A 12,074-nucleotide genomic window follows, 5' to 3' on the forward strand; every position below is an offset into this window, starting at 1 on the left:
GTGTCCATCACATGCCCGGGAGGTAACGAGCCCTGCGGCTGTGTCTATCACATGCCCGGGAGGTAACGAGCCCTGCGGCTGTGTCCATCACATGCCCGGGAGGTAACGAGCCCTGCGGCTGTGTCCATCACATGCCCGGGAGGTAACGAGCCCTGCGGCTGTGTCTATCACATGCCAGGGAGGTAACGAGCACTGCGGCTGTGTCCATCACATGCCCGGGAGGTAACGAGCCCTGCGGCTGTGTCCATCACATGCCCGGGAGGTAACGAGCCCTGCGGCTGTGTCCATCACATGCCCGGGAGGTAACGAGCCCTGCGGCTGTGTCCATCACATGACCGGGACAAAGGTAACGAGCCCTGCGGCTGTGTCCTTCACATGCCCGGGAGGTAACGAGCCCTCAAGCTGTGTCCATCACATGCCCGGGAGGTAATGACCCCTGCGGCTGTGTCCATCACATGCCCGGGAGGTAACGAGCCCTGAAGCTGTGTCCATCACATGTCCGGGAGGTAACGAGCCTCCGGCTGTGTCCATCACATGCCCGGGAGGTAACGAGCCCTGCGGCTGTGTCCATCACATGACCGGGACAAAGGTAACGAGCCCTGTGGCTGTGTGTCCTTCACATGCCCGGGAGGGAACGAGCCCTACGGCTGTGTCCATCACATGACCGGGACAAAGGTAACGAGCCCTGTGGCTATGTCCATCACATGTCCGAGCGGTAACGAGCCCTGCGGCGGCGTGCAGGACTGAGGTAATGAGCCCTGCAGTTTTGTGGATCACATGACCAGGACAGAGGTAATGAGCCCTGCAGCTGTGGATCACATGACTAGGACAGGGCTGGTCCTGGTCATGTGATGCTCACACAGCTGCAAGGGCTTGTTACCTCTGTCCTGGTCATGTGATGCGCACACAGCTGCCGGTCTCTGTACCTCTGTCCTGGTCATGTGATGCGCACACAGCTGCAGGTCTCTGTACCTCTGTCCTGGTCATGTGATGCGCACACAGCTGCCGGTCTCTGTACCTTTGTCCCGGTCATGTGATGCGCACACAGCTGCAGGTCTCTGTACCTCTGTCCTGGTCATGTGATGTGCACACAGCTGCAGGTCTCTGTACCTCTGTCCTGGTCTTGTGATGTGCACACAGCTGCAGGGCTCTGTACCTCTGTCCTGGTCATGTGATGCGCACACAGCTGCAGGTCTCTGTACCTCTGTCCTGGTCATGTGATGCGCACACAGCTGCAGGTCTCTGTACCTCTGTCCTGGTCATGTGATGCGCACACAGCTGCAGGACTCGTTACAGGTATCAGGGCTGTGTCATGTGATGAGATCGGGATTATAATTGGGACAGATTCTTATCCACTGGAAGTAATTAAACAATTAAAGTTCCTATTAAATGATAGTAATAAATATGTATATATATATATATATATATAATGAAGCACAATAAAACATATGAATATAAAATACTACATATACATTTTAAAATACAATATAAAAATGCCAAAAATATATAAAATATATAAATATACAATGTATAAATATGTAATATATAAATTAAAATAAAATACATAATAAAATATATAAATATAAAAAAAAATCAGTATATAAAATGCGATCTATAATTATATACAAATTATAAAGGGAGATAGAGATAGATATATAAAAAATATATAGAAAAGGCAATATAAACGGAAAGTAAGAAAATGTATCTATTTTCTGAATTCATAAAGCCCTTTTTAAGCTTTGAGTATAGCTATAGCCAAAGGCTGGGAGTTGAAGTTTTGCGACAGCTGGAGGCACCTGGGTTGGTAAACAGTAGCATAGATTGAGGCTTTATTAAATCCTGGGTGATGTAGTTCATCTCCTTTCATCCTTTCTACACATGATTCACTCTTATGTTTTGTTCTGATACATTTCCTCACATACTTTCCCTGTTACACGGACCTGAATAACATTATCGACTCTACGAGGCCGGTATTCTGACCAGATTACATCTCCACGCGGCACAGTCATCGGGTAAACATTCTACTGACCTGTTTACTGGCACCATGGAAGGAGTTCTCTCTATATAAGGGTTATACCTGAAACTTCAAGGCGGAAATACCTTATTAACAGCCATACGTATTAAATGGAGACTTCACACTGGCCGGTGGCGGTTGGTCGTTATCTGTTAAAACAACAAATTGCCACAAGGGTCCACAGCAGCCGTTGGCATCTGGGGAGGGTCCGCAGCAGCCGTTGGCATCTGGGTAGGGTCCGCAGCAGCCGTTGGCATCTGGGGAGGGTCTGCAGCAGCCGTTGGCATCTGGGGAGGGTCCGCAGCAGCCGTTGGCATCTGGGGAGGGTCCGCAGCAGCCGTTAGCATCTGGGGAGGGTCCGCAGCAGCCGTTGGCGTCTGGGGAGGGTCCGCAGCAGCCGTTGGCGTCCGGGGAGGGTCCGCAGCAGCTGTTGGCGTCCGCGGAGGGCTGCAAGCAGGCAGACAAGCCTTATGTGTCAGTCAACAATCAGAGTATGCCTGACATCAGAGGAGGGAGGCGTTGCGACCCTGGGGCATAGCGAACCCTGGACCACACCTCCCCTCCTTTTTCTTTTGTTTTAGTTTTTTGTGTTTTTTATTTTTTATTTTTTTGGAATAAAGAAACAAAGGTATGAGATGGTTAATTAATAGTACACTGTGTTGTCCCGGGGTTACCGGTATTTAGACCGGGTGGGATGGGCCACTAGATTTTGTAATTCCTATCTTTTTGTTTTTTTGTCACCAACTTATTCGGCTAAGGCTGCATTCCCACCACGTTTTTGCAATGCAGTTCCCGTATACGTTTATAATTTGAAAACCGTATGCATTGACTCTCCATTGACAACCGTATGCCAAACTATGCATCCGCTTGTGTACTTTTGCGTCTTGTACGGTTTTGTCCGTAATTTTTTTTATTTTCCCTGTACCCAAAACCGTCTACCACGGTTTTGGGTCCGGGTGAAAAACTATTGAACTGTATTTGATTCTTTTAACATGGGAGTCAATGGGAACCATAGAGAAGCGTATGTGCATACGGTTCCATCTGGTTTGCACCATACGTTATTTGACTTTGCACATCGAAAGTTGTTTTTTTTTTCCTTGGGATTTCAATCAAACAAGTGAAACTTTATTCATAATGGAGTAAAAAGTTACCAACAATTTTTTTTTCTTAAACGGATGCAAGAAACTCGAAGGAACTGGTTGGATGGAGATGCTGATTGGACCCCTGCAGTGAGATTGCGGGCGTCCGATGTGTTAAGATGCTGCTGATTATCTCGTTTGATTTTCTTTGTACTCCTTTTTGTTGTTGTTATGACTTTCTTACATTCCAGGGAGGTTTGTCAGGCAGCGCTCCTGATACATTTATATTCATGTTTCAGCAGAGTTAATATTTTATTCGGCTGTTTTTTTTTTTTGTTTTTTTTTTAATAGTATAGCCTCACATGACCGGTCCGTTCTGGTTGTGAACTTGCTGTCATGCATTTCAATGCAATTGGCATTTGTCGAGGGGTTACGTCTTCTTTATTTTAAATCCGTGTGAACGGGCGACAATCCAGAGGGGATTTAATAAGTGAATTGTATTTTTTCCAATATTTGCAAATGTGTGTCATGTAGACCTTTCCCGGAGTGCTTCTTTAAAGGGGTATTCTGGATTTATACATCTTATCCCCTATCCAAAGGACTGGAGATAATATGTATGATCGCAGGGGTCCCACCGCTGGAGACCCCCTTGATCTCTGTGGAGCCCCTGGCATTCTGTGCCAGGCGCTGCCTCCTAGACGGGGACGTGATGTCACGGGGGGGGGGGGGGGCGGGGTGAAAGAGACATTGCAACGCCACCTCCCAGCATTCTGAACAAAAGTGTTCTATATCCTGGGGCAGCGGAGTACCCCTTTTAAATTTCCAAACTCAAGACTGGCACAAAGCTTTGCCGCCGGTACCATAGACTTGCATGGGACTTCTGGCAAATCCGTATCCACTGCCCCATGCTGGTTGCAGGCTGTGGGTGTTGTGACATCACGCCACGCCCCCTGAATGTAAGTCTATGAGAGGGAGTGCCCCCTCTCATAGACTTACATTGAGGGGGCGTGGCCGTGACAACAGCACCCAGTGTTCGGAACAAAATGTACCGAACCCTGGGGCAGTGGAGTACCTCTTTAAAATTCCAAGCCCAAGTTTACCGCTAGTACCATAGACTTGCATGGGACTTCTGGCAAATCCGTATCCTGATGATTGATAGTTGAAGTGTAGCAAGTATATGGCGGTAAAATGACGATGGCTACTAGAAGCAAATATTAATGTAACAATGTGTTGGTAACAAAAATCGTGATGACATCTATAAAGAATAATTGGTAGTCACATAGTGTGATGTAATCCTGGTGTTATGTGCTTTACCTGCAGACACAGATTTGGTGAAGGGAGATGGATGGAGGAACACCAAAACCAACCGTAAATGGCTTCACCATGAAATCGCAGCTTCAGGTCACTGGTAAGTTATCAGGTGTTTTCGTTACATTGAAATTTTTTTATGCTTAATGTCCATGTTTTTCCAGCTGTTGCGAAACCAACTCCCAGCATGCCTGGACAACCAAAGGTTTGTCTGCCTCTTCCAGAGGATCCACACTGTTCCTGAAAGGTAAATCAAGGTTTCCCTTTAATCTCAGCAGCTTTTGGCTCTCCGGGCATGCTGGGAGTTGTCGTTGGGAACAGCTGATGGCACACTGATTGGGAAACACTGCATAACACTCTATTGTGCAGGTAATGTATTATTTAAAGTTTTCCTCTGGAGGTCCTGTCCTGCATTATACAGACAGCCCATTGAGCTGATCCATTGCTGGGTAATGCTTAACGCTGAAGCCGGCGCCGGAAGCTTGTGATGTCATAGCCCCGCCCCCTCAATGCAAGTCTATGGGAGGGGACATGGTGCTGTCATGCCCCCTCCCATAGACTTGCATTGAGGGGGCGGGGTGTGACATCATGAGGGGGCGGGGCTATAATGTCAAGAGCTCCTGACTCCAGCGTTCGGAACGGTTTGTTCCAAACGCTGAGCAGCGGAGTACCCCTTTAACCCCCTCATGACCACCAATTTTCATTTGTTGCATCTTTTATTTTCCTGCTTGGTCTTTGAAGAGCTGTGACACTTTTTATATTTTTCAAGGCAGCCATTTGAGGGCTTGTTTTTTTGCAGGACCAATAGTATTTTTTAACGGCATCCTTCATTTTACCATACAATGTAACACCAAACCAAGAAAAAAAAATTGTGGGTTATATTGAAAAAAAAATGCAATGCTGCAGTTTTTTGTAGGGGTTTGTTTTTACACAATTCAAAATGTATTAAAACTCGTACGTTCTCTTTATTCTCCGTTTCAGAATGATTAAAGCGATAACAATTTTTTTTATAGTTTGTGAGGTGTATAAAAAAAAAAGTGTACCTGTCATATCACATAAAATAATGCTTCTATATGTTCCTCACTCAGTCATGCAGATGTTTTAAATGTCTGTGTCTAGCTTCTGTATCTGGCTCACAAATACATCTGTTCTGCTGCTCACGCATTCTGACATCCACTGCTCAGCAAGGGGTGTGTCCGAGGCAAGCATTGAGCCGGCCCTCACTCACCATGCATTCACTTCCTCCCTGAGTCTTCTGTGCTGGGTCTCTTCATCCAATCCTGCAGGCTGCTCTGTAACCCCTCCTCTGTTTTCACGCTGCAGTCTGATAGGACAGGAGTGAGCACAGATTAGTGCTAGTCCCGCCCCTCACTTCCTGGACTTTGTCCCGGCCTGTGCTTCAGCTGAGACAAAGATGATGCTGCAGCCGGACAGCATTATGTTCTGGATGGTTTGGGGACCCCAAGTGGTTTATTTTTTACAAGCCGTGATTTCTATAAAAAAGATACATTTATTATATGAAGTATATTAGGATAATGTTTTTACAAGATGAACAACATAGAAAAATAGAAAATAAAAAAAAATGCTTGAATTGCCATGTTCTGACCCCTTATAACGTCATTTGTTGTGTGTGTATGTATATGTGTGTGTGTGTGTATATATATGTATTTTTTCACTTTTACTAGGGCACTTGTACAAGCAATCATTGGATTGATTATACAGTACACTGCAATAGGATACTATTGTATTGCAGTGTACGGTAAATGTCAGGCTGTAATAGCAGAACATCCGTGGCAGCCATTTAGGCCTTTATACTGTCAGATACATAGCTGTCATATTAAAGTGATTGTGTGAAGATTCGGAGTAATCGGTTCTCGTCCTTCCAAGCTCCTTCTCTAGTGCTCTGCAGTCAGTGCGGCCTGGGGAGATACACATGAGGCTTCTGATTATTAAAATCTTAGTTTGTCAATATGACTGTTCTGCGCTGTTTAGGGAGTAACATAAACAACAAACTAAGTCTTGGTAGAAATTCAAATGGACTCGTGGTCAGGGGAACCTACTCGGGGAGGTAGTGTCAGCACAAGACATTTAGTTCGCCGTATTTGGATGAACTTTACGACTTGTTCAGAGGGAAGCCATGCGGTTAGAACTATAAAATGTGAGCACACGTAGTAAGTATCACCCAGGGTGTTAATGCAGGATCACAGCTTCCCGGTTAAAGGGAACTCAGGTGGAAAACTTTTTATTTTTAAATCAACTGGTGCCAGAAAGTTAAACAGATTTGTAAATTACTTCTATTAAAAACAATCTTAATCCTTCCAGTACTTATTAGCTGCTGTATACTACAGAGAAAATTATTTTCTTTTCGGATTTCTTTTCTGTCACGAGCACAGTGCTCTCTGCTGACACCTCTGTCCAGTTTAGGAACTGTTCAGAGTAGCATATGTTTGCTATGGGGATTTTCTCCTGCTCTGGACAGTTTCTAAAATGGACAGAGGTGTCAGCAGAGAGCACTGTGGTATTGACAGAAAAGAAATCCAAAAAGAAAATAATTTCCTCTATAGTATACAGCCACTAATAATTACTGGAAGGATTAAGATTTTTTTTTTTTAATAGAAGCAATTTACAAATCTGTAATTTGGGTTCTTCGCATTGCTGGGTCCTACAGGAACAAAAGGCGGCGGATCGTGTAATGTAACTTTATGATCTGCTGATGATATTTACATAACAAAGAAATCCAGTGAAAGTTGTGCAGATCTAGCATTATTGCGATTTATTGAATAAATGTATTTTGTGCGCACACTATTACATATTTTCAACTGTTTTGCAAAAAAACTTATTTTATTAAGCTGTTTTTTGTTGTTTTTTTAATTTTTTAATGTTTTCTCAGACATTTTATTTTTTTTTATTTCTTTTGCTAAACCTAATGCTGTTCTGCCGTTTGCAAACAGCCCTAAAATGTTTTCAAAACAGCCCTAAAATGTTTGTTTTTATAGCCTTTTAAAGGGGCACTCTGCTGCTCAGCGTTTGGAACAGTGGAGCTGGGAGCTCGAGGAGCGGAGAACCCCTTTAATAGTTGGGGGGGTGGAATTATCTGCACTTAATTGTACGATTTTTCTGAATGGGACTTAAGAGCCTTTTTTTTTTTTTTTTTTTCTTCATTGAATTTAATGGAACCTGGTATTTATTATTATTATTATTATTTTTTTTTTTTACAGCAGCAGGATTTCTTTTGGGCTATTTTTTTTACTCAAAACCAGACCAACAATAATATGTGAACGAAGCCATGATAGGGTTTTTCAGGGGTGGGGGGAGGGGGGCTTATTTCCAGTTTGCTGTTACCTTAGCCTCAAGGGGCCGGATGAGACAGTGGGGTGGTTCTATATCACAATCGCTGCCAGTGAGTAAAAGCACACTTGTGCTCATCGGCCAATGTGCGAATCATGTGCAGCAGCATTTTTCGTCCATTGGTCATTCATTGCGTGTGAGTGTGTTTTCACCTGTATACGCCAGTTGTGATATAGTACAACCCCCACTGACTGTCTGAGGGGACAGCAAGCCAAAAGTGAGCCGCTGGGGAGCGAGGAATGGTGATGACTTCACTGCTTCCCAGATAACCCCTCTTAAATCTTTTTTTAATTTATTTATTATTTGGTACTAAAAATCTGGCCCAAAATTGTAAATAAAGATCTGTTTCTTTGGCATCGTGCTGAGTTTTCGGTTACTAAAGAAAGCAGGCAATGTCCTAAGGGGTCAGAGAACTCTATGTGATTTTCTATCAATTATTATTGTTGTTGTTAAAGGGGTATTCTGGGGTTAAGTAACTTTTAACTATCCTGCCCATTACAATGAATTATACTAGTTGTACATTTACTTACTTCTGCCATGGTTCATCTTCTTTTTCTTCATTATTCCGAATGCTGGAGCTGGCGCTAGGAGTTTGTGACGTCATAGCCCCGCCCTCTCATTACATCACGCGCCTCTCCCTCAATGCAAGTCTATGGGAGGGGGCGTAACGGCAGTCACGCCCCCTCCCATAGACTTGCATTGAGGGGCCGGGGAGTGATGTCATGAGGGGGCGGGGCTATGACGTCACAAGCTGCTGGCTCCAGCGTTCTGAACAGTTTTTTTCCAAACGCTGAGCAGTGGAGTACCCCTTTAAGTTAACCCCTGAATACCTCTTTTAACAACATATATTGCCAGTTATGTTTTTTTGTTATTATTTTATTTGTTTGCTATTATTATTTATATTTATATATAATATATAAATAATTATGAATTTTTTTTTTTATGTTTTAAACTTTATATTTTTCGAGGGTTGAAGCAAATGTGTAACCCGTTCTTTTTCCTAACCTCCAGTGATATCTGCTAAACTGAAAGACAGCAGAAAAAATTGGTTCGGTCCGAGCCCCTATGTGGAAGTGTCAGTGGATGGACAGTCCAAGAAAACAGAAACCCGAAATAACACCCACAGCCCTAAATGGAAGCAGCACCTTACTGTGTAAGTGTCGGTCTATGAAGAGGGGTTCGGTAAGGGGGCACCATGTGCAGTCCGGGGGGATAATACTGAATACAGGGACACTTGTTGGGTAAGTCACCCGGCCAGACAGTGTAACCCCTTCTTTACTTGTCAATAGTTTATATACTTGCTGGTCCCTAGTTGGACTGTTGTTTATAATATTGACAGCCTGTCTGGAAGATGGGACATTAATTTTAAAAGCCCCAATAACCCCTGTAAAGGGAATCGCCACATTCATGTTACCCATGGGGGAAGTTGGACATGACCCAGAAAGTATTCAGACCCTTTTCACTTTTTTTTACATTTAGTGTTGTCCTCCATCGTTCTTCTCTCAATTCCCCATAATGACAAAGTGATCACAGAATTCTACAAATGTTTACTCATTTATTAAAAAATAAAACCTATAATTCAGTGACCTAAGTATTCATACCCTTTACTAGAACATGTGACATAAGTATTCATACCCTTTACTATAACATGTGACATAAGTATTCATACCCTTTATTTAGGATTTAGTTAAAGCCCCTTTTGCAGTGATCACAGCCACCAGTCGTCTTGGGGATGAGGCCACAAGGTTTAGACACCTTGATTTAGGGATTTTTCGCCATTCTTCTCTGCAGATCCTAGATATTTATAGAAATATAAATAAGAGAAGGGAATTGCTTAAATGTTATGTACATCTGCCAAGGGGCATCAAAAGTCTTATTAGAATCCGTGAGGACGCTGTCATCTTGTCATTGACCATTATCCAATTCAACTTGGATCTGACAAAATGTAAAGGAATTGAGTTTTTCAGCTCGTGGCGATCTCTGCAGCCGAGATGTCAAATTCCCCCTAGATGTCTCTGTTATCAGAGGATTTAATAGTGTTTGTTTCAGCTTCTTCTGAAGGTCCTGGTTGTTCTTCTTCCATGTAAGAATTCTGGAGACCACTGAGCTCTTGGGAACTTTCAGTGCAGCAGAAATGTTTGTCTCCTTCTCCAGATCTGTGACTCCACACAATCCTGTCTCTGAGCTCTACAGGCAGTTCTTTCCTCCTCCATGGCTTGGCGTTTGCTCTGATATACATGGTCAGCTGTGAGACCTTATATAGACAGGGCTGTGTCTGAGCTCTACAGGCAGTTATTTAACCTCATGGCGTTTGCTCTGATATACATTGTCAGCTGTGAGACCTTATATAGACAGGGCTGTGTCTGAGCTCTACAGGCAGTTCTTTCCACCTCATGACTTGATGTTTGTTCTGATATATATTGTCAGCTGTGAGACCTTATATAGACAGGGCTGTGTCTGAGCTCTACAGGCAGTTCTTTCCACCTCATGACTTGGTGTTTGTTCTGATATATATTGTCAGCTGTGAGACCTTATATAGACAGGGCTGTGTCTGAGCTCTACAGGCAGTTATTTAACCTCATGGTGTTTGCTCTGATATACATTGTCAGCTGTGAGATCTTATATAGACAGGGCTGTGTCTGAGCTCTACAGGCCATCCTTTCCCCCTCATGGCTTGGTGTTTGCTCTGATATACATTGTCAGCTGTGAGACCTTATATAGACAGGGCTGTGTCTGAGCTCTACAGGCAGTTCTTTCCCCCTCATGGCTTGGTGTTTGCTCTGATATACATTGTCAGCTGTGAGACCTTATTTAGACAGGGCTGTGTCAGAGCTTTATGGGCAGCTCTTTCCTCCTCATGGCTTGGTGTTTGCTCTGATATACATTGTCCGCTATGAGATCTTATATAGACAGGGCTATGTCTGAGCTCTACAGGCAGTTCTTTCCTCCTCATGACTTGGTGTTTGCTTTGATATACATTGTCAGCTGTGAGACCTTATATAGACAGGATTGTGTCTGAGCTCTACAGGCAGTTCTTTCCCCCTCATGGCTCAGTGTTTGCTCTGATATACATTGTCAGCTGTGAGACCTTATATAGACAGGGCTGTGTCTGAGCTCTACAGGCAGTTCTTTCCCTCTCATGGCTTGGTGTTTGCTCTGATATACATTGTCAGCTGTGAGATCTTATATAGACAGGGCTGTGTCTGAGCTCTACAGGCAGTTCTTTCCCTCTCATGGCTTGGTGTTTGCTCTGATATACATTGTCTGCTGTGAGATCTTATATAGACAGGGCTGTGTCTGAGCTCTACAGGCAGTTCTTTCCCCTCTCATGGCTTGGTGTTTGCTCTGATATACATTGTCTGCTGTGAGATCTTATATAGACAGGGCTGTGTCTGAGCTCTACAGGCAGTTCTTTCCCCTCTCATGGCTTGGTGTTTGCTCTGATATACATTGTCAGCTGTGAGACCTTATATAGACAGGGCTGTGTCGTGTCCAATCAGATGAATTAACCACCTGGAGACTCCAGTCAAGGTAGAGAAATGGGAGGAGCCATAGCTAAATATCACATGTCAAAGGGTCTGAATACTTATGTTCATGCCAAATGTTAGTGTTCTTTTTTTTTTTTTTTTTTTCTTTTTAATTTTCATACATTTCAAAAATGTTGTTTGCTCTGTCATTATGGATGAATGATTGCGAAAATTTACACTCAGACCAACCAAACATCATGGTAAAGTATGATTTAACTGTTGCGCAGGCAGGTGCAGAGAATAGAAATTGCTGAAGCAAGTGGGGGAGAGAAGAGTCGGGGGGACATGGCAGCGCTGAAGTGCAAGGGGAGGACGATCAGACTACCACTGCCGGGACTTCAGGAGACAACTGGGAATACTGGGTGCCACCCATCTTTTCTAGTCCACTGAAGAGCTCAAATATGGCTGCTTTACCAGGCAGACATTCTTTTCAGGTGATTGGGAAAGCTGGGAAAGTACTGTGTGCCACCCAGCTTTCTCAGTCTCCTAAAAAGCCGCAGTCCGGCTCCTTTACCAGACAGATGTTCTCTTCAGCAGTGACTCTACAGGCAGTACTATATTGCCGGCGCCTGTTTGCACGTCTGACTTGTCTTTTGTGTTTCTTCTATCTGCAGCATTGTCACCCCGTTCAGCGTGTTAAATTTCCGTGTATGGAGCCACCAGACCTTAAAATCAGACGCCCTCCTGGGCACCGCGTCGCTGAACCTGCAGGAAACCCTACTGGCTAATAATATGAAGTGTGAGTATATGTGAGCAATGACCTGGGCCTTTCTGTACTGTATCAGTGTTTCCCAACCA

At 44.0% G+C, this 12,074-nt stretch overlaps 1 protein-coding gene across 3 annotated transcripts in view; it reads left to right on the top strand.

Moving 5' to 3' along the window:
• ITCH (itchy E3 ubiquitin protein ligase) overlaps positions 1-12,074 on the top strand; it is an 80,262-nt gene that overhangs the window by 21,617 nt on the left and 46,571 nt on the right. For all 3 annotated transcript variants that reach the window (XR_008849378.1, XM_056549234.1, XM_056549235.1), the window contains exons 2-4: positions 4,414-4,501; positions 8,761-8,902; positions 11,891-12,015. Coding sequence is in view for 2 of the 3 variants with exons in the window: in XM_056549234.1 (XP_056405209.1) it covers positions 4,435-4,501; positions 8,761-8,902; positions 11,891-12,015 (334 nt within the window). In the remaining variant the exon portion in view is untranslated. The remainder of the gene's footprint in view (positions 1-4,413; positions 4,502-8,760; positions 8,903-11,890; positions 12,016-12,074) is intronic.

This window comes from Hyla sarda, chromosome 12 (genome assembly GCF_029499605.1).
Source record: "Hyla sarda isolate aHylSar1 chromosome 12, aHylSar1.hap1, whole genome shotgun sequence".
Taxonomy (NCBI): Eukaryota; Metazoa; Chordata; class Amphibia; order Anura; family Hylidae; genus Hyla; species Hyla sarda.